This window comes from Myxocyprinus asiaticus, chromosome 29 (assembly GCF_019703515.2).
Source record: "Myxocyprinus asiaticus isolate MX2 ecotype Aquarium Trade chromosome 29, UBuf_Myxa_2, whole genome shotgun sequence".
Classification (NCBI taxonomy): domain Eukaryota; kingdom Metazoa; phylum Chordata; class Actinopteri; order Cypriniformes; family Catostomidae; genus Myxocyprinus; species Myxocyprinus asiaticus.
The window spans coordinates 32,049,499-32,069,620 of record NC_059372.1 but is presented as its reverse complement, the minus strand read 5'-3'; the positions used below and the strand labels follow the sequence as shown (position 1 = coordinate 32,069,620).

Sequence of the window (20,122 nt, the reverse complement as noted above, 5' to 3'; positions counted from 1 at the left end):
TCTCTACTTTTCCCTGTTTACAGTAAGCTCCTGTGCCATAGACATGCCAGAGCCCGCGTCTCTGGCCTAGAGGGAGGGGGGAAGGGGAGTTTGAGCTGAGCGGTGGGGGAAGGGAGGCACTCTCATTTCCTGTGAAGAGAGAGAAAAAAGACCTCGTCTCACTCCCTGACCAGTAATCTCCAAATTCACAGCTGCCTTTCTCTTTATTTGATCTCCTTACGAGAACCTGTGATTGTTTAGTCTGTTTTATTGATCATGATTACAGTGTTTTGTCTGCTCGGATCATTCTAGAAGATCCAGTTTTGTAAACATCGTTGGAGCCCAGTTTGATGGCAGAGTGGTGGTTTTCTTTCTCTATTGGATCGTATTCAGGACTTTCTGGTTTTTTGATCTCAATGTAGAGATCTTTTGCCATTATTTATCAACAATCTGGATTTTCAGCCACGCAATTGACTTGACATTATTTGACCTTTCTGAAGCAAGCTGGAAAAGAGAGGCCTGGTGGATGGGAGTGTTCGATATGGTGTGGCCCAAATGTGAAATGATATCCATGCAGCTCCTATCAACCTCACATTAAAGTAATAAATGGAGAGCCCTGGGGCCCTTGGCGACATGCTCAGACATGCTTTTCCCTCTTTAGACTGCTCGTGTCTAATTCAAGTTTGGTGAAACAAACGTTATTTTTTCTCAAGGCTAATGTCATTATTCTCATTTCGGCTATATAACCCATTCACTCTGCAGATTTTTTGAACTATTTATGCTTTTTCAAAACGAGCTGGACTATTTGCTGGTAAGAAAGGTGAGTCTTACTCGTCACAGTGGTTGAAGATGTGCCATTATGAATTTGATTCACGATTACAAATGTTCTTATTTATTTTCCTGAGGAAGGCGAGTTGGTCTGTTGAGGAAGTCTTGGATTATCTAAACAGTGAAACATGGCAGGGGTACATGGACTTTTAGGCCTCTGTTTACCGAGGTGCCTTCGAGGTCATGTGGTGGTCTAGTCAATAAGAATCATGTTTTCTGCACAGATCCTAATCCTGACCTCATTATATGGAGAATTGATGTCTTTTTCTAATCTTTTCTAGACTTTTCTTCAGTTCTGCACAAGGAACGGGATCAAGGCCTCATAATTGTAGGATTTTGTTTGTGCCGTTGGCCGTGGACTGCCTCCTCTCATTCACCTGTCATTTACATTGTTCTTTTTGGAAACCGTCATTTCCGTCTTTCCCTTGTGGTTGAGAAGGTTTTTGTTGATTGATTGACCATAGTGAGGTTCCACTCAGTGAGGGTGAATGAGGCCTCATTGTGGCCAAGATACATGTGGTTGGATGCTAAAGTGAAGGTTTTTTTTCCTCCTATTCCCCACAACTTTATTTTTATTAACTTTTGTTAATTGATGGATGTTCAGATGTCATTCTCTGGATGTTCAAAATGTTTAAGTACAGCTGAAAGTTTTGTCAACTCACTTGGTTCCTGAAGTGACATTTTTGGTGAAATAATAACACTGAATGATGGCACCACTGGTTGCAGGTTATTTATGCTGTTGATTCCGAGTTCTGTAGGTAAGATTTCTGTTTTTTAAGTTTTACTCCCTTAGATGCAAATAACAGATCAGCATTATATACATGGGGACATAATTTTGTCTCTGGGCAATTTTGACATTTGGTGTGAAGCATTCCATAGGGATGCATTGTTTCGTTTTAAGGTCTAAATATTCTTGTTCTTCCGTTTTTCCAAATTTTATGCTACATACTACCAAGAAAATGTAATATTTTTTTAGCACTTATAAGCTTGACAGTCAATTGACACGTTATACAAAGTCTGAACAAATCATAGAAACTGTCACTGTAAAAAATGCTACTGAAGGTTTAAGAAGCCTAACTGTCCTGCTAATTGTAGCCCATTATTTGTTAACCACTTCCATAGGCCACATTTAGGATGTAGCCATGTTAGTAGGTATGGCATTTTAGAACCAAATATGTCTGAACTTGGACAAGTCCATGACAGCCAAATTCTCTCAGACAAGAAGTAGACAACTGAGGCTGAAGCGAAGACGATCTCTCATCTCAGCAGCCGTTGCTACCTTAATCCCTGGCTAATGGACCTTTCACAGCGGTATTCCCAATGAACATGTTTGCTTCAGTTAAAGGAAATGCTGGTCTATTACCAGACACAGAGAGATTTTATGCCTTGCACCATCACGATCAAACAAGCTTACCTCGAAAGATTTAAACAGGTTAAAATAGTCATGTAAATTCACCTTTCATGGCCATAATTGGTTATAGCTTAGGTCAGAAAAAGCAATAGTCATGAAAGTGTCTCCTTGCCTACAAGTAATTCAAATGTGAAATGGAGGACGATTGCTATGAACAACAACAGAATAACTCAGGAGATTATATTACATCACCCAAGTCTTTTATCTCAGGGGTAGACCTCAAGAGAATTTTGTTTCTTATTCCATCCTTTTCCTCTGCTCGTTTGTCTTTCCTAACCATATCGTCCTCTCTCTTCCTCATTTAGTTTGGCAGAGGAGGAAACAAAGACAGAATCGGATGCTGTTGAAGGGATGGAGGTGTCCATGCCACCCAAAGGTAATTTTTACCCTTGAATTTTGCTTTCTATTGTGTTTTTCATGCTGTCTTTTACCATCTCTGTCTTTTGTCCTGGACATTTGCTGTAGATGTATAATTCATTGCTTCAGTGTTATGTAATGGACTCCAATTGTCAGATTATAAAAGACAAATTCTTGAAAGCTAAAATGACAGATACTAGCCAGTCAGGGTTCCCACAGTCATGGAAAACCTGAAAATATCTTAATTTAAAAATTGTGCTAATGTTCCAGGCCTGGAAAAGTCATGGAAATTAAGATCTTAAATGCCATTGGGAAAGTGGAAGACATTTTGTCTATTTATGCTCCACTCATATATTTAATTGGGTAGACTGTTGTTGTGTAGAGAAAAAGTGTTTGCAAGCCATAGTCTACATTTTAGAGTGAATCGTTAATTAGAACAGTTCATAAATCGGTTTGAATGATTCATAAGCCATGAATCAATATAAATTTGAATGATTTTTTAAAATTCTTTATTCAGTAATCACAAACAACTGGAAAGGTCATGGAAAAGTCATGGAAATTCTTCATGGAAATCCACATCAAAAGTGGCATGTGCCCAAATATCCTCTTTTATCAGGGCAACTTAATGCTACTATCTGGTGCTTTGTGATAATAGACTCGCTAGACTTTTGACACAAAACTTTTCTTTTTTGATTTTTAAGATGTGCTTAAAAGACAAGCAGTGGCCTTTGATGTCTTTGTAGTTGGGCATGTGGAGGTTGGTAGCGGTTTGTTTTGTTCATGCTTTGAAAGGTCACAATCGCAGGCCCAGCTGGGTGAGGTTGCCAGAAAATGTACTGTATTGTTAATGTGGGCTTTGCATAATAAAGAGGCTGTCGTTCTCTCGCCAGCAGTCCCTGATCTAGGATCAGTGGAGCAGACGCTGGCTGCACAGAAGAGGAAAGCACCCAGTCCTTCACATTCCTCAAACGGACATTCTCCCTCAGACACTTCACCCAGTCCAACAAAGAAGAAGAAGAAACCAGGATTAGTCAACAGCAATAAAGACCAAGTATGTTCCCTCGCTGACATCCCTCTCCCCCTGATGTCCATTTGATTAGCCTTCTATTCTATCTAGAGATGGACCGATAGTCGGGTTGACTGCCAATCGGTTAATAAAAATAATTGGTTTGATAATTGGTTTACATTTTTTTACTGATGTTCACACTTATATTTAATAGGTTATTGGTTGCCTAATATGGGGTCTACAGACGCAAAGCTATCATTGTGTCAAAAAGCAGAAATGATTATTGTATAATCAAACGTTAAAATAATTGGTATTGGTAGTAAAAAGCAATATCGGCCTATCTCTCATTTTAAGACTGGATGAACAGCACAGAAATATTATGTTTGAATACTGTGAATTAAAAGTGTATGTAGAATTTTAAGAAATTTTAAACAGACCTTCAGTTTGTAAGTCAAACACTTGTCTTTTCCTGTGTTCTTTTAAATTTCCTTGCATTTGAATGACCAATCAAAATGATCAGGATTGATTGTGGCTTGAAACATGTGTTTTTGATTTTGTGTCTTTTCCATGTGCAATTTTTAATGACAAGGCTGAAATGGGCCAAATGCTTTTACTGATTTGCATGAACAAAGTCGACCCCTTGTGGGAGTTACAAAAAGCTACAGTGGCCCCAAAAACTATTTGGACACTTAAAAATGTATGAATGCCATTGCATTAGACAACTGGCAAAATATCAAACCAAGTGGCATTTATTTTAAAGATTGCGCAAGCACCAGTAGTATTTTAACACTTTTTGGTTGTCAAAAGTTAGTGGAACTTGTCCATAGTTAATGTGATAAACTGCACCTGTGTTTACTCTGTTTGAAAATTAGGGGAACTGATTGCACATATCCACTAATAATGACATTGAGACCAATTAAAAATAACTGAAAATAGTTATGAATGTATTTTATTTACTTATTTATTTATTTTATTTAAGATCTAGCATTGTTATTTAATGTAATGAAATTCATGTTGCTTAAGTGTCTGAATACTATTTTGTGTCACTGTATGTTCACTTAATCACAGCAAAAATCAAGTGCACTGATTTTAATTGTATGCTGTGCAGTCTTTGTGGTGGTGAACTGCAGTGCTATATGAACAATGTTTCATGCAGGATGCCAAATGCAGATTTGCTAATTGGCCTAACCTGGAAATGTCATGCAAATTCCTACCAATTCTTTCCTCAAATTTTTGGGAAGAACTGCAATTATTCGGTCATTTATCACTTGTCATCCATATTAATCAGAACTGTCACTGTAATCATATTATTACGGTAAGCTCTTGCCACTGGAACTTGATCCTTGTAATCTGTATTTGGCATCCATGGCTTTGTAGAATGTAATTAAGGATTTCATTCCAATAATAGAAAAAACACCTGATCTCAGACACCACAAACAGTAGCTCTTATAATCAGAGATACATTTGTTATCAGGTGTGTTTATTGAAGTTTGGAGAGAAATCCTACAAAAACTGTGGGCGTGTCTCAATCAGCTCCCTAGTTCAGCAGGCAGGGCACTGGTCAGGGAGTCGGCCATTTCCAGGGCTGTCCCAGTCGCACAATCATTCCAGTGCACTAAAACATTCGCTCCTTAAAAATGGTTGATCACTGGCCAAGTTCAGAATGACATACTACTCTTACTATTTCTGCCATAGACAGATATGGCAGAAGTACAGTAGTTGAGTTGTATGCCATTCTGAACTCAGCCACTATTGTTCCCTTACTGAAAATGTTGTCTCTGAAAAGTCTCTGAAGTTGTTAGAGGTTGAGTGCAAGTGTAAATATATGATGTCAAAACCTTATTTTCTTTTTTAAAGAGAATTATCTTTCATCCATAATGTTCATGAAAGGGAAACACTCTTTTACATATTGGAGTTGTTAGAAAATGATTATACCCTCTTTTGTATATTTCTTTCTTTATGTCATTCATCAGTCATAATGACACTGTACATTTTAATATCTACAAGATTTTTTGTAAACTAAATACTGATTCATGACATAGGGAGCTAGATAAGACACACCCAGTGTTGTCCCAGTGTTTTGCTGCTTTTGACCCAGTGGTCATTTGACTGCTTACATGTCCATGGTTGATTATTTCAGGGTGAATCTCATGAAGAAATCTCATTGGTCATATTTTACCCCAAAATCAAAGAATAGATGAGAAATTATTTTTTGCATAAAGAAATACAGTATATAATACATTAATGGAAATTATTTTGTCCACACAGTTACTTCTAGTATTTGTCATACTAGTTTGTTTTAATATTATTCATATATTTTTATTTTCAGACTTATGGTTTTTTTTTTTTTCATTTGGGAGGGGGGAATTTAGCCTAATTGTCATGAAAATAAACTTAATTAGTCTTGAAATAGGCTTTATAATCTCTTCATGCTAAATATAATCTCTTATTTTTTTCCTTGTGGCAAAATTTGACCTGGACGTGATCTTGACAGGTTCCTTGAGTTGAGATTCACCCTTCATTGCCCTGCTGCGTGTCCCCTGCAAGTGTTGTGGCTTGTGTTTTGACCCCTTGCCCTGTCTCTCTTGCCTGCATTTCAGTGTGAGCTTAGACATGGTCCCTTTTACTATGTCAAGCAGCCCGCACTCACCACAGACCCTGTTGATGTTGTACCGCAGGACGGGAGGAATGACTTCTACTGTTGGGTGTGTCACCGCGAGGGCCAGGTGCTCTGCTGTGAGCTCTGCCCGCGCGTCTACCACGCCAAGTGCCTCAAACTGGCTGCAGAGCCTGAGGGTGACTGGTTCTGTCCAGAGTGTGAGGTACTGGGAGTAAAAGCGTTGTGTTGTGTGGGTTGTGTCTTAGTGGATTAGTTTTGTTGTTTACATACAAAACTTAAAGGAATAGGTCACCCTGAAATTAATATTCTGTCATTATTTACTCACCCTCATGTCTATCCAAACCCATGTTAGCCTCAGTCACCATTCACTTTCATTGTATGGAAATAAAATACAATGAAAGAGAATGGTGACATGATGACTCATTTTAATACATTATGCTGAATGATCTTTCATTTCATGTTATTTGACAGATACTACCCTCTATGTTTTGATACTGACATTTGAATGTATAAATGGGTATGAACTATATGCATGTTATTTAGTATAGTCATTTTACTCTCTGCTTCAGAAAATAACGGTGGCTGAATGCATAGAGACTCAGAGTAAAGCTATGACCATGCTAAACCTGGAACAGTTGTCCTACCTGCTCAAGTTCGCTCTACAGAAAATGAAACAGCCGGGGGTGAGTCAACTATACAGTACCACATCCCTCACAATCAAACGCCATTCTTTGATCTCTTCTGTTTTACTATGATAGTATCCGTTTTTATGTGACTAGGTTACATTGATTCAACCTTTATGATTTATCTTAATCCTCATGCACTGTTCAGTCATTTTTGACCAAAATCAATTTTGTTTCTTCAATAAAACTGGTTTCCTTTTGATATCTGAACACACACAAAGAAATTGGAGTTGATTCGATCAGTCTACGTGGTAGAAATGTTTTTTTTTTACACTTGTACTGTTCCCGGTCAAAAGTGACCACCAAAGGCAATGAATGGGAAACACTAAAAATCACAGATTTTTTTTCATTATTTATTATATAAAATCTAAAAAACAGTCACAATAAAAAAAAAAAAAAAAAAAAATAGACTACCAAACATCAAGAGTGCAAAACACACACACACACAAAACTGAATTGGTCACACCATAAAACAACAATATTTTGGAAATTTGTCAAAAAAAAAACAAAAAAAAAAACAACAACAATAAATCAGCCACAATGCTGAACACACACACACACACACACACACACACACACACACACACATACACACGTTCATCTTGTTACAACCAGGGATAATTTAGGTTATTACTTGTTATTCTGCTAATTTTAGGTATGCAAAAACTGACAAAAATAACCTCAAACAAATAAAAAAAATGCTAAACTTTGACAAAAGTAGACTTTGATAATGTTTAAATATATATCTAAATGCATAACTTGTGACAAAATCTAGAAATCATCTTTTCTTCAACCAGGGATCAATAAGTAGCTCTCTGCAGCCATCTAGTGTTTATACTTGTAATTTCATCTGTTTTTTTATTTATTTATTTATTTATTTATTTATTTATTTATTTATTTTTTAAATGGACAGCACAGTTTGATTCTTGAGACTTTAAGCTTTTAAATGGTATATCATTTATGAGGATTGGTTAGCGCTTTTACATTATTTAATTTAAAGTTGTTACATTTCTTTCATAACAATTAAAAGGATTACACGTTTATTGTTTCCGTTCACTTTTGACTGGGAACAACTGGAATGTGATTTCATGATGAACAGTGCATAAGGGTTAATGAATGATTAATCATGCAGACGGAGCCATTTCAGAAGCCTGTGTCACTGGAACAGCACCCAGATTACTCCGAGTACATATTTCACCCAATGGACCTGTGCACATTAGAAAAGGTACAACAGAGTTTCCTAATCACAAGAACCTTCTCAAAGGGTTTTACATTTATCCTGTTGTTTTATCCTGATTTCTGTCCATGTGCAGAATATCAAGAAGAAAATGTATGGTTGCACGGAAGCCTTTTTGGCTGATGTAAAGTGGATTCTACACAACTGTATCATTTATAATGGAGGTTAGTGCTGTCCATTGTCATCAAAGTGTTTACTTCAAAGCAATAAATCATAAAGTGTTTATTTTTTAATGGCTTGTTTTTTTCAGGGAATCACAAGCTAACAGCAACTGCTAAAGTTATTGTCAAGATCTGTGAACATGAGGTTAGTGTCTTACAATGTGTTGAACATGCCTGACATTGTACGCTTTTATATTATCATGTTCAATGTGCACATTTAAAAACCATAAAAGGAATCTTGGTGAAGTATTAGCTATGAATCATCCACAGATGAATGAAATCGAGGTTTGTCCAGAGTGCTACCTGTCTGCCTGTCAGAAGAGGGACAACTGGTTCTGTGAACCTTGTGTAAGATGATGATCTTTTATATGCTTTTTATATCTTTTAAAGTCACAATATAACATTCCCATGTAAACCATATGCAAATTCTCAAAATATATGCCTCAATCCACCAAGCAGCATCTAGGCTTGTAGTTAACCCTTTATTAATTGTGTTAGATATTTTTAATAATCAGTCAGTTGAATATCTGGGTTGTAATTCAAGAGTGCTTGTGAGCTAATGGTCATTTGTGTTGTTTGTTCATGAAGTCTCAGCCTCACCCTCTGGTGTGGGCCAAGCTGAAAGGTTTTCCCTTCTGGCCTGCTAAAGCCCTAAGAGACAAGGACGGCCAGGTGGACGCACGGTTCTTCGGCCAGCATGACAGGTGAGCCTGTTACTCAGTCTTGTGGATTTTCATATACTGATATATTCACAATGATTTTGTTGGTTAAAAATAAAGCATACTGTGATGACGTGACTGCATTTTTATTTGGCTTGTGAAATTAACAAAGACCGTTCCAGTGGGCTACTTTCCTCCTTATCTCATGATTTGTGAGTATAAGAGCGTTAAGACCAAAATATTTCAAAAGCGTCTCTTATTTAAACCAAAAATGCAAGTGCCTTACAACAATTTCAACCAATTCACTCAAAGGTGTTTCTGTAAAAATATTTATGTTGATGAATATTGCTCTTTATACAACAGTTAATCTCTTATCTGAGCACTGGTATGCTTCTCTTTTGACTCACTCACTTGTTCGTGGCTTTCTAAATTCATAATTAATTTTGATTTCACTCACTGATTCCTTCAGTGACTATTTCTGGAGATTACATATTTTCGCCAGAAGGTGGCAACAAATGTGTGTCTTTATGTTATGAGATATTGAGTCGTTCACCATTGAAACAAAGGAAGTGAACAATTTGTTTACAAACGAACAAAAAACTACTAGTTCAAAACAGAGTTTTGAGAGCAGTTCAGAGAGCGGAGTTGTGCTTGATGCTTTGGCTTCTTTTGGAACAATTTTTGCTAGTGGAGAAGAAATGTCTGTTGTTTAGAATCAAACTAAATTACAAAAGCAACCAATTACTGAGTCAAATGCATATCTGAACTGTTAGCCTGGGCATTAATCATTACAAATTATTAGTGTTTTTTTTTTTTTCTTTTTACTAAATTCAGTTTTATAAATCTTAATATAGTAATTCAAAAATTATATTTGACAGGATGGCACACAATTAAATTGCAGTAGGGAACATGTCTTTTTTTTAAATCTTCATTTAGCTATTCATATTTCACTAAATATGTAACTGCTAATAATATTAGCAATGCACCTTAATACAGTGATACTGTAATACCGTGGTATTTTTTTTATGACTGTTATCATACTGTGGAAATCGCATATACTTAGATAAGTTCATTTAGTGAAAATGGATAAAACCTACAGTGGCGAGAAAAAGTATGAGAACCCTTTGGAATTAGCTGTTTTTCTACATGAATTGGTAATAAAATGTGACCTCATCTTCATCAAAGTCACACGTATAGACAAACACAATGTGCTTAAGCTAACAACACACAAACAATTATAATTTTTCATGTCTTTATTGAACACATCCCATTAAACATCCACAGTTTTGTGGAAAAAGTAAGTGAACCCTTGGATTTAATAAATGGTCGATCCTCCTTTGGCAGCAATAACCTCAACCAAGTGTTTCTGGTAGCTGCAGATTAGACCTGTCCAATGTCCAGGCAAACTTCAGGTGAGCAGCAATGTTTTTGTTGGAAAGCAGCACTTCCTTCGTGGTGTCCTGCCATGGATACCAATGCCTGTTTAATGATTTCTGTATAGTGGACTCATGAACAGAGATGTAAACCAGTTCCAATAATTTCTTTAAGTCTTTAGCCTTCACTCTAGGGTTCTATTTTACCACACTGAGCATTCTGCGGTGTGCCCTTTTAGTCATCTTGGCTGGACAGCCACTTCTAGGGAGAGTATCCACAGTACTAAATTGTTTCCATTTATAGACTATTTTTCTAACTGTGAACAGATGAATATCTAAGCTCTTTGAGATAACTTTGTAACCCTTTCCAGCTTTATGCAAAGCAACAATTCTTAATCGTAGGTCTTCTGAGATCTCTTTTTTTCAAGGCATGATCCACGTCAGCAAATGCTTCTTGTGAATAGCAAACTCAAAATTTTTGACTGGTTTTTATTAGTCAAATTAGCTCTAACCTACACCTCTAATCTCGTTTTATTAACTGGATACCAGGTTTGCCAACTCCTGACTCTAATTAGCTTTTGTTGACATGATTAGACTAGCAGTTCACATACTTTTTCCAACCTGTTTGAAGGATGTATTCCATATGTACAAGAACAATAGTTAAAGTTTAGTTAAAACAGATTGTGTTTGTTCATTACTGTAACTTAAATGAAGATCAAACCAGAATTTAAGACAAATTTATATGTAAATGCAGGTAATTCCAAAGGGTTTACATACTTTTTCTTGCCACTGTACATTGTTTTAACTATATATACACTGCCTGGCGTCCAAAAGTTTGGAATAATGTACAGATTTTGCTCTTATGGAAAGAAATTGGTACTTTTATTCACCAAAGTGGCATTCAGCTGACCACAATGTATAGTCAGGACATTAATAACGTGAAAAATTACTATTACAATTTGAAAAAAATTTAACTAAAACATTTTACTTAAACTACTTCAAAGGTTTCTCATCAAAAAATTCTGCACATGCAACAATGACAGCTCTGCAGATCCTTGGCATTCTAGCTGTCAGTTTGTCCAGAAACTCATGTGACATTTCACCCCACACCTCCTGTAGCACTTGCCATAGATGTGGCTGTCTTGTCGGGCACTTCTCACACAGCTTAAATTCTAGCTGATCCCACAAAAGCTCAATGGGGTTAAGATCCATAACACTCTTTTCCAATTATCTGTTGTCCAATGTCTGTGTTTCTTTGCCCACTCTAACCTTTTCTTTTTGTTTTTCTGTTTCAAAAGTGGCTTTTTCTTTGCAATTCTTCCCATTAGACCTGCACTCCTGAGTCTTCTCTTTACTGTTGTACATGAAACTGGTGTTGAGCGGGTAGAATTCAATGAAGCTGTCAGCTGAGGACATGTGAGGCATCTATTTCTCAAACTATAGACTCTGATATACCTATCTTCTTGTTTAGTTGTATCTGGGCCTTCCACATCTCTTTCTGTCCTTGTTAGAGCCAGTTGTCCTTTGTCTTTGAAGACTGTAGTGTACACCTTTGTATGAAATCTTCAGTTTTTTGGCAATTTCAAGCATTGTATAGCCTTCATTCCTCAAAACAATGACTGACTGATGAGTTTCTAGAGAAAGCTGTTTTTTGCCATTTTTGACCTAATATTAAGACATGCCTATTGCATACTGTGACAACTCAAAAACAAACACAAAGACAATGTTAAGCTTCATTTAACGAAACAAATAGCTTTCAGCTGTGTTTGATATAATGGTAAGTGATTTTCTAGTACCAAATTTAGCATGATCACTCAAGGATAAGGTGTTGGAGTGATGGCTGCTGCAAATGGGGCCTGTCTAGATTTGATAAAAAATTACTTTTTTCAAATAGTGATGGTGCTGTTTTTTACATCAGTAATGTCCTGACTATACTTTGTGAGCAGCTGAATGCCACTTTGGTGAATTAAAGTACCAATTTCCTTACGAAACAGCAAAATATGTACATATGTATATATTCATATTAGCAAACTATAGTTTTGGCAAGTCATTTAGGACATCTACTTTGTGCATGACACGAGTAATTTTTCCAACAATTGTTTACAGACAGATTGTTTCACTTTTAATTGACTATATCACAGTTCCAGTGGGTCAGAAGTTTACATACACTAAGTTAACTGTGCCTTTAAGCAGCTTGGAAAAATTCCAGAAAATGATATCAAGCCTTTAGACAATTAGACAATTAGCTTCTGATAGGAGGTGTACTGAATTGGAGGTGTACCTGTGGATGTATTTTAAGGCCTACCTTCAAACTCAGTGCCCCTTTGCTTGACATCATGGGGAAATAAAAAAAAAAAAATCAGCCAAGACCTCAGAAAACATTGTGGACCTCCACAAGTCTGGTTCATTCTTGGGAGCAATTTCCAAATGCCTGAAGGTACCACGTTCATCTGTACAAGCAATAGTACGCAAGTATAAACACCATGGGACCACGCAGCCATCATACCACTCAGGAAGGAGACGCATTCTGTCACCTAGAGATGAACGTAGTTTGGTGCAAAAAGTGCAAATCAATACTATAACAACAGCAAAGGACCTTGTAAAGATGCTGGAGGAAACAGGTTGACAAGTATCTATATCCACAGTAAAATCAGTCCTATATAGACCTAACTTGAAAGGCTGCTCAGCAAGGATGAAGCCACTGCTCCAAAATCACCATAAAAAGTTTGCAAGTGCACATGGGGACAAAGATCTTACTTTTTGGAGAAATGTCCTCTGGTCTGATGAAACAAAAATGTAACTGTTTGGCCATAATGATCATCATTATGTTTGGAGGAAAAATGGTGAGGCTTGCAAGCCGAAGAACACCATCCCAGCCATGAAGCATGGGGGTGGCAGCATCATGTTGTGGGGTGCTTTGCTGAAGGAGGGACTGGTGCACTTCACAAAATAGTAGGCATCATGAGGAAAGAAAATTATGTGGATATATTGAAGCAACATCTCAAGACATCAGCCAGGAAGTTAAAGCTCGGTCGCAAATGGGTCTTCCAAATGGACAATGACCCCAAGCATACCTCCAAAGTTGTGGCAAAATGGCTTAAGGACAACAAAGTCAAGGTATTGGAGTGGCCATCACAAAGCCCTGACCACAGTCTGATAGAAAATTTGTGGGTAGAACTGAAAAAGAGTGTTAAACAATTTAAAGGCAATGCTACCAAATACTAACAAAGTGTATGCAAACTTCTGACCCACTGGGAATGTGATGAAAGAAATAAAAGCTGAAATAAATAATTCTCTCTACCATTATTCTGACATTTCACATTCTTTAAAATAAAGTAGTGATCCTAACTGACCTAAGACAGGGAATGTTTTCTATGATTAAATGGTGTATGTAAACTTCTGACTTCAACTGTATATATTTGTGTGTGTGTGTAATATATATATATATATATATATATATATATATATATATATATATATATAATATTATTATTATTATTTTATTTTCTTACAGTATTTTAGTTCCTGCATTAAACATTTTGAATGTACTTTGCAACAATTGCTCTTTGGTCGAAATTATGGTTCATCTGAAAATAAAAATCTGTATTAACCTATTTCAGAGCAAATACATAAATATTGAGATATATATTATATTGAATATCATTAAAAAGTTGAAAATGTCAAGATATAATTTTTCAGGTATATTGCCCAGCCTTATTGTTGCCAAATAGATACTGTCTTATATAACTATAAGTGTGATAGTTCTCAGGTCAGTCTCAAGGAAAACAAGGAAGCGGGAACCAGCTCACACTCTTTAGCTTCTTTTATTTCAGGTTGCTTTCCAGCACACACACAAAACAAAACACACTGTCGCTCAGTAATCAAAAGTAAATCCTCTCTTTAACAAAGACCGCATCGTCTTGGGACTCTAGTTCCTCTCTCCTCCACTACAGCTCTGGCTGCTCCTTTATCTCCTCCAGCTCTCAATGTAACACAAAACAGCTGTCAGAGATTATTTCCCACAGGTGATAATCCTTACTGCTCTTGTCTCCCGAACTCGCTCTTTATTCACAAACCGGCGCTCGACCACGCCCCAACCACCACATACCCCCATCGCCCGACCCAGGCTGGGGAGCCATCCGGCTTGTCAATTACTCCTCCCCCCCCCCATTCCTGGAGAGGAAATCTGCCACAGCCATATGCGCAAGACCACCCACTTGATGGCCAGACACTTCTCGATGGGGCTGTACTTTGCCTCCCTCACTGAGAGTTTCCTGCTGATGTACAGCACCGGGCCCTCCTCCCCCTCGACCACCTGGAACAACACAGCCCCCAACTCCCTGTCCGATGCGTCATCTGTAAAACAAAAGGAAGATAGAAATCAGGAGAGTGTAACAGCGGCCCACCACAAAGTGCAGCTTTCACTTGTGTCAACGCCTGTTGACACGGCTCTGTCCACTGGACCGGATCTGTTGCCCCCTTTTTAGTCAGATCAGTCAGCAGGCTGGTGACGGTCGAATAGTTAGGCACAAACCTTCAGTAATAGCCAGCCAGCCTCAAGAACTGTCTCATCTTCTTTTTGGTCTAAGGTCTTGGGCAGGCTGCAAACGTGTCCATGACCCAAGTGGAAGCCCAGATACCGTACTTCCACCCGCCCAATTGCGCACTTCTTTGAGTTTGCTGTGAGTCCTGCTCATCTCAATGACCTCAGGGCAGCCCCCAGATGCTGCAGGTGCAGCTGCCAGTCATTATTGTAAATAATGATATCATCCAGATAAGCAGCGTGCGGTCTGAGAACTCGGTCTATGAGCCACTGAAACATAGCCGGGGCCCCGAACAAACCAAACGGAAGCGTCACGAATTGGTGTAATCCGAACGGTGTGGAATTTTCACTGGACATGGGAGTTAAGGGGATCTGCCAATATCCCTTCATTAAATCCAGTGTCGAATAAAAGCGAGCTGCGCCTAAATGATAGAGTAGCTCATCAATCCGAGGCATCGGGTACGCATCAAATTTAGACACCTTTCTATAATCCACACAGAACCGGACCGAGCCTTCACTCTTCTGAACCAGCACCACCTCAGTGGCTGGCTCAGTCACTGTGGGATTCTTCTATTACCCCCATATCTAGCATTGCCTTTAATTCTTCCCGAACCACTTTTTTTTTGTGTTCAGGTAATCGATAGGGGCGACTGTGTACCACTACCCCTGGGGCTGTTACAATATGGTGCTCTATGAGATTCCTACAACCGGGAAGAGGTGAGAACACGTCAGAGAATTCTCCTTGCAACCTGGCCGTGACTTGTGACAGTGAGAGGTGATCTCCACAAGTGACTGGGGTGACTCAATTGGTGGCTTTTAAGTTCACCTCTGGTCCGAGCTCCTCCCTCTCCGGAACCACTGTCCCCAAAGTAATGGGGACTGCCTCTCTCCAAGGTCTGACGCGCTCTGCCTCTATCTGTTCGTTTAACCTCGTAATCGATTTCCCCAACTTGCCATGTGGCCCTTGCCACTTCATCTTCGTGCATGAACTAGCGAATCATATTCTTTAGTGTCTGATTAAATAGTTCGACCAAGCCATCAGTTTGGGGATGGTAAACGCTGGTCCGAATCGATTTAATCCCCAATAATTCGTACAGTTCAGGTAGTGTATGTGACATAAACATTGTGCCCTGATAAGTGAGGATTTCTTTCGGAATCCCCACTTGGGAGATTATTCTGAAGAGTGCCTCCACAACACTCCGTGCTGAGATGTTACACAGAGGCACTGCTTCCGGATATCGGGTTGCATAGTCCACCAGAACCAACACAAAGCAATGCCCGTGTGCTGTCCACTCTAATGGCCCGACGAGGTCCATGTGAAGGGGACCTCGATCAGTTGAAGGTGGCACAATGGTGCTTTTGGGGTGGCCGCGGGATTCACCAAATGACATTCACGGCATTCTGCACACCACCTGCGAACATCTCCTTGAATGCCCAGCCAATAGAAGTGGGCCATCAGACAGTTTAGTGTTTTTTCCTGCCCTAAGTGACCCGCCATCGGATTATAATGAGCCATCTGGAATAACATTTCCTGGCGACTCTTCGGTACTAACAGTTGGGTTGTATCCTCTTTTGTCTGAGCGTCCTGCGTCACTTGATATAACCAAAAAATATGGGTATGATAGCACAATGTCTGGCTGGAGGCATTGACCATCAATCACTTTCACACGATCAAAGGCAGGTTTCATCTCGCATCTGCTCCAGAGGGAAATCCCTTGCAGGGAATCCTCTAAGGGCATCGGTCCTGGAAGTGCCCAGGTTCCCCACAGCTCCAGCCAACGGCCCAGGCTTCACGCCTACACCTGCAGCAGCGGATTCAACAACCTGGGGGAAGAGAGCGGAGAGAGATAGGGGAAACCGGTGGGTTGAAAGATCCCCGGGCCCAGGGAACCGGTTTAGGTGGCACACCTTCCCGTTTCCGAGGAGTCGGAACAGAACGAGGACAAGATGAAGTGGGGGGGGGAGAAGGAGAGAGAGAAGAGAGGGTTCACCGGCCCACTAAACCGCCGCCAAGTGGTCCTCAGCCAGCTGGACGGCTGCATCCAGCAATGCCGTGTGGTGGCACTGGACCCATTCCGCCATCCCTTTCGGTAGCCAGGTGATAAACTGCTCCAGCACCATCAGATCAACTACTGCAACGGCATCGAGTTCTGCTGCCAGTAACCACTGCCGGCAGGAGTCACGGAGCTGTTGAGCAAAGGCAAATGGCCGGTCGAGCTCTCCAATCGTCAGAGACCAGAAACGCTGGCCGTGCTGTTTGGGGCTGCGACAGACCTGCTGCAGGATGGCTTGTCTCAGGCTCTCGTAGTCCAGGAGGTCTGTCACCAGAAGCTGTTGGCCGTGAGTTGGGCTTCCCTGGTCAACAGCAGCAAGAGGTTGTTGGGCCATCCCCAGGATTCGGCCATCTGCTTAAACAGCACGATAAAGGCCTCTGGGTCATCTTGTGGGCCCATCTTGACTAGTGTGACATGGGGGATGGGCAAAGCTGTTGCTGGGGTCGCAGTTGACATTTCCCCCTGGGGAACCAAGCTCCGCAATACCTGCCGGTCCTCTGCCTGGGCCTGAAGGAGCACCTGGAACTGCTGCTCCTGCTCTGTGCGTAGGTCCAGGAGGGCCTAGTGCTGTGTTTGGTTGATGCCGGCGAGGGTCTTAATCACTTCAACCAACGGTGGGGACTCCATGGTAACATTTCCTTCCTCTTTCCTGGGTTTCGACACCACTGTGACAGGTCTCAGGTCAGTCTGAAAGAAAATGAGGAAGCGGAAACCAGCTCGCACTCTTTTATTACAGGTCGCTTTCCAGTGCACACACTAAAACAAAACACTAAGTCACTCAATAAAAAACGTAAATCTTCTCTTTAACAAGTACAGCGTCATCTCGGGACTCTAGCTCCTCTCTCCTCCACTGCGGCTCTTGCTGCACCTTTATCTCCCTCCAGCTCTCACTGTAACACAAAAGAGTTGTCAGAGATCATTTCCCACAGTTAATAATCCTTACTGCTCTTGTCTCCCGAACTCACTCTCCATTCACAAACCGGCACTTGACCATGCCCCCACCACCACAATAAGTAACGACCTTTTACTTTAAAAGTAAACAGTAAAAGACAAGTACGAGTATTGATGCAATAACCCTTTATTATGGTGGAGTAATCCTGCCATAAACATCCAAGCCTTTCAAATCTGCATATACAAACAAATCAACAAAATGGCTGATTTTAACTAAACATACAGTATGCTTCTTTCAGAGCCTGGGTTCCCATAAACAACTGTTACCTCATGTCTAAGGAGATCCCATTCTCTGTGAAGAAGACCAAAAGTATCTTCAACAGCGCCATGCAAGAAATGGAAGTTTATGTTGAAAACGTGCGCAAGAAATACGGCGTGTTCAACTACGCTCCATTCCGGACACCTTACACACCCAATAACCAGTTCCAAATGTTGCAGGATCCTGGTAACCCCAAAAAAGGCCCAGTGAAGCCAGAGAAACAGGAAAAAGTCAAGTTTAACTTTGATATGACTGCATCTCCCAAGGTGCTCCTGGGTACTAGAACGGTGATGCCAGGAGGACCAGGACGCCGGATCTCTGTTACAGACATGCCCAGATCTCCAATGAGCACCAACTCCTCAGTTCACACGGGGTCAGACCTGGAGCAGGATGAACGAGGGCCGAGAGTATCAAGTCACTATAGTGCTGGAGAAGACTCAATGGATTATACAGGTGCTTCACTCTACCTTCCTGCATTTAACAACCTCAAATAGGAGTATTTGTTTTTATTTCTTTTTCTCTAAAAACTCTAATTTTGACAGAACAACACTGGGTGATCAACATGCACTTCTTTGAATTGAAAGCTATGTTTCCTCTTACAGCGTCCCCTACCTCTCTGAAGACGAGCAACAGCCCCAAGCCTTTACTCCCCACACCGGTTAAACAGGAAAGGAGCTCAGGCACAGGAGGCATCCTCAATCTCAACCTTGGTGAGTCTCAAATCAACCTGATGCCCACAGCAATGAGCACTGCACTTCAATCCTCTACATGAGGAATAGTTCACCAAAAATTCTTACTTCATGTCCTTCCAAATCTGTATGCTGTTATTTTTTTCAGTGGAATACAAAAACAGAAATTTCATTACACACCTCTTTACCATAGTATCATATAAGTGACTAAGGGCTGTCAAGTTCCAAAAAGGACAAAAATAAAAAACAAAAACACATTGTGTTCGTCCCTACCCTTCAGCTCGAGACAGTTGGGATAGGCTCCAGCACTACCTGCAACCCTACATAGGACAAGCGGCAATAGAAGATGTATGGATGGATGGACATTGTGTTAATTTAATACAAATATAAGAACTAATGCCATTTTGGAGGCAGTGACATTGATCATGTAAATGAATCTGAAAGCAAACATGGAAGATTATTAGTGAATAATAACCTAAATTTCGATCTATTCCTCACACAAAACTATCATATGACTTCAGAAGGCTTGGAATATAGCACACAATAGTATGGACTACTTTAATGATACTTTTGTGGTGTACTTTTGTCCTTTTTGGAGCTGCATAGCAATTAAAATTATTTTTTTGTGGTCCATCTAAAAATAACAGCATATGAGTTTGGTACAACATAAGAGTGAGTAAATAATGACAGAATTTTCATTTTTGGGTGAACTATCCTTTTAATCATTTACATGAACATCAGTTATAGGAAACTAAACCACCAGTTGATAGTAAGTCTTTATTTCTAATTGTTTGTATGTGTTTGTTTATTTTACATTAGTGTTCTATATGTGTATTCTCAGATCGTGTTAAAGCTGGAATGGACCTAAAGGAGTTGAGTGAGACTGTACAACAACAACAGCAGCAGCAGCAGGGGACCTCAGTGCTTCTCACCTCTCCCAAAAAAACAACCAGGAGTTTGGATAAAACCATAGAGAGCTGCAAGGCACAGCTGGGTAATGAACACACACACACAGAAATAAATAGAGTTCAACAGTGACTGACTGCCCACTTTTTCAGCAGTCTTGGATCTGGATATTGAACATTCATTTCCTCTAGAAGTACATTAATAAAGAATATTTGAAAATGGAAAGAAATAAGAAAAATACAGTCTATTTATGAGGAAATTATTGATCTACTCATAAAGCCTTGTGAATGGTCATTGAATCAGTCCTTTGTGTCAAACTTTTGTGAGTTTTTGTGTCTCTTTAATGTATATATTTTTTAAAACCACTACTGTGTTTTTTTTATCAGAATCAGTATGAGCTTTATTG

At 39.6% G+C, this 20,122-nt stretch overlaps 1 protein-coding gene across 12 annotated transcripts in view; it reads left to right on the top strand.

Moving 5' to 3' along the window:
• prkcbp1l (protein kinase C binding protein 1, like) overlaps positions 1 to 20,122 on the top strand; it is a 36,383-nt gene that overhangs the window by 2,223 nt on the left and 14,038 nt on the right. The window contains exons 1-14 of one of the 12 annotated variants that reach the window (XM_051662288.1): positions 123 to 799; positions 889 to 1,565; positions 2,524 to 2,594; positions 3,466 to 3,626; positions 6,182 to 6,403; positions 6,771 to 6,884; positions 8,017 to 8,109; positions 8,198 to 8,285; positions 8,372 to 8,427; positions 8,553 to 8,630; positions 8,871 to 8,986; positions 18,102 to 18,574; positions 18,724 to 18,831; positions 19,652 to 19,804. In XM_051662288.1, coding sequence (XP_051518248.1) covers positions 2,570 to 2,594; positions 3,466 to 3,626; positions 6,182 to 6,403; positions 6,771 to 6,884; positions 8,017 to 8,109; positions 8,198 to 8,285; positions 8,372 to 8,427; positions 8,553 to 8,630; positions 8,871 to 8,986; positions 18,102 to 18,574; positions 18,724 to 18,831; positions 19,652 to 19,804 — 1,687 coding nt within the window. In that variant the 5' untranslated portion in view covers positions 123 to 799; positions 889 to 1,565; positions 2,524 to 2,569. Of the gene's footprint in view, positions 1 to 122; positions 800 to 844; positions 1,566 to 1,590; positions 2,119 to 2,523; positions 2,595 to 3,465; positions 3,627 to 6,181; positions 6,404 to 6,770; positions 6,885 to 8,016; positions 8,110 to 8,197; positions 8,286 to 8,371; positions 8,428 to 8,552; positions 8,631 to 8,870; positions 8,987 to 18,101; positions 18,575 to 18,723; positions 18,832 to 19,651; positions 19,805 to 20,122 lie in introns of those variants that run through there. The other 11 variants (XM_051662289.1, XM_051662287.1, XM_051662290.1 and 8 more) reach the window with 11 other exon arrangements.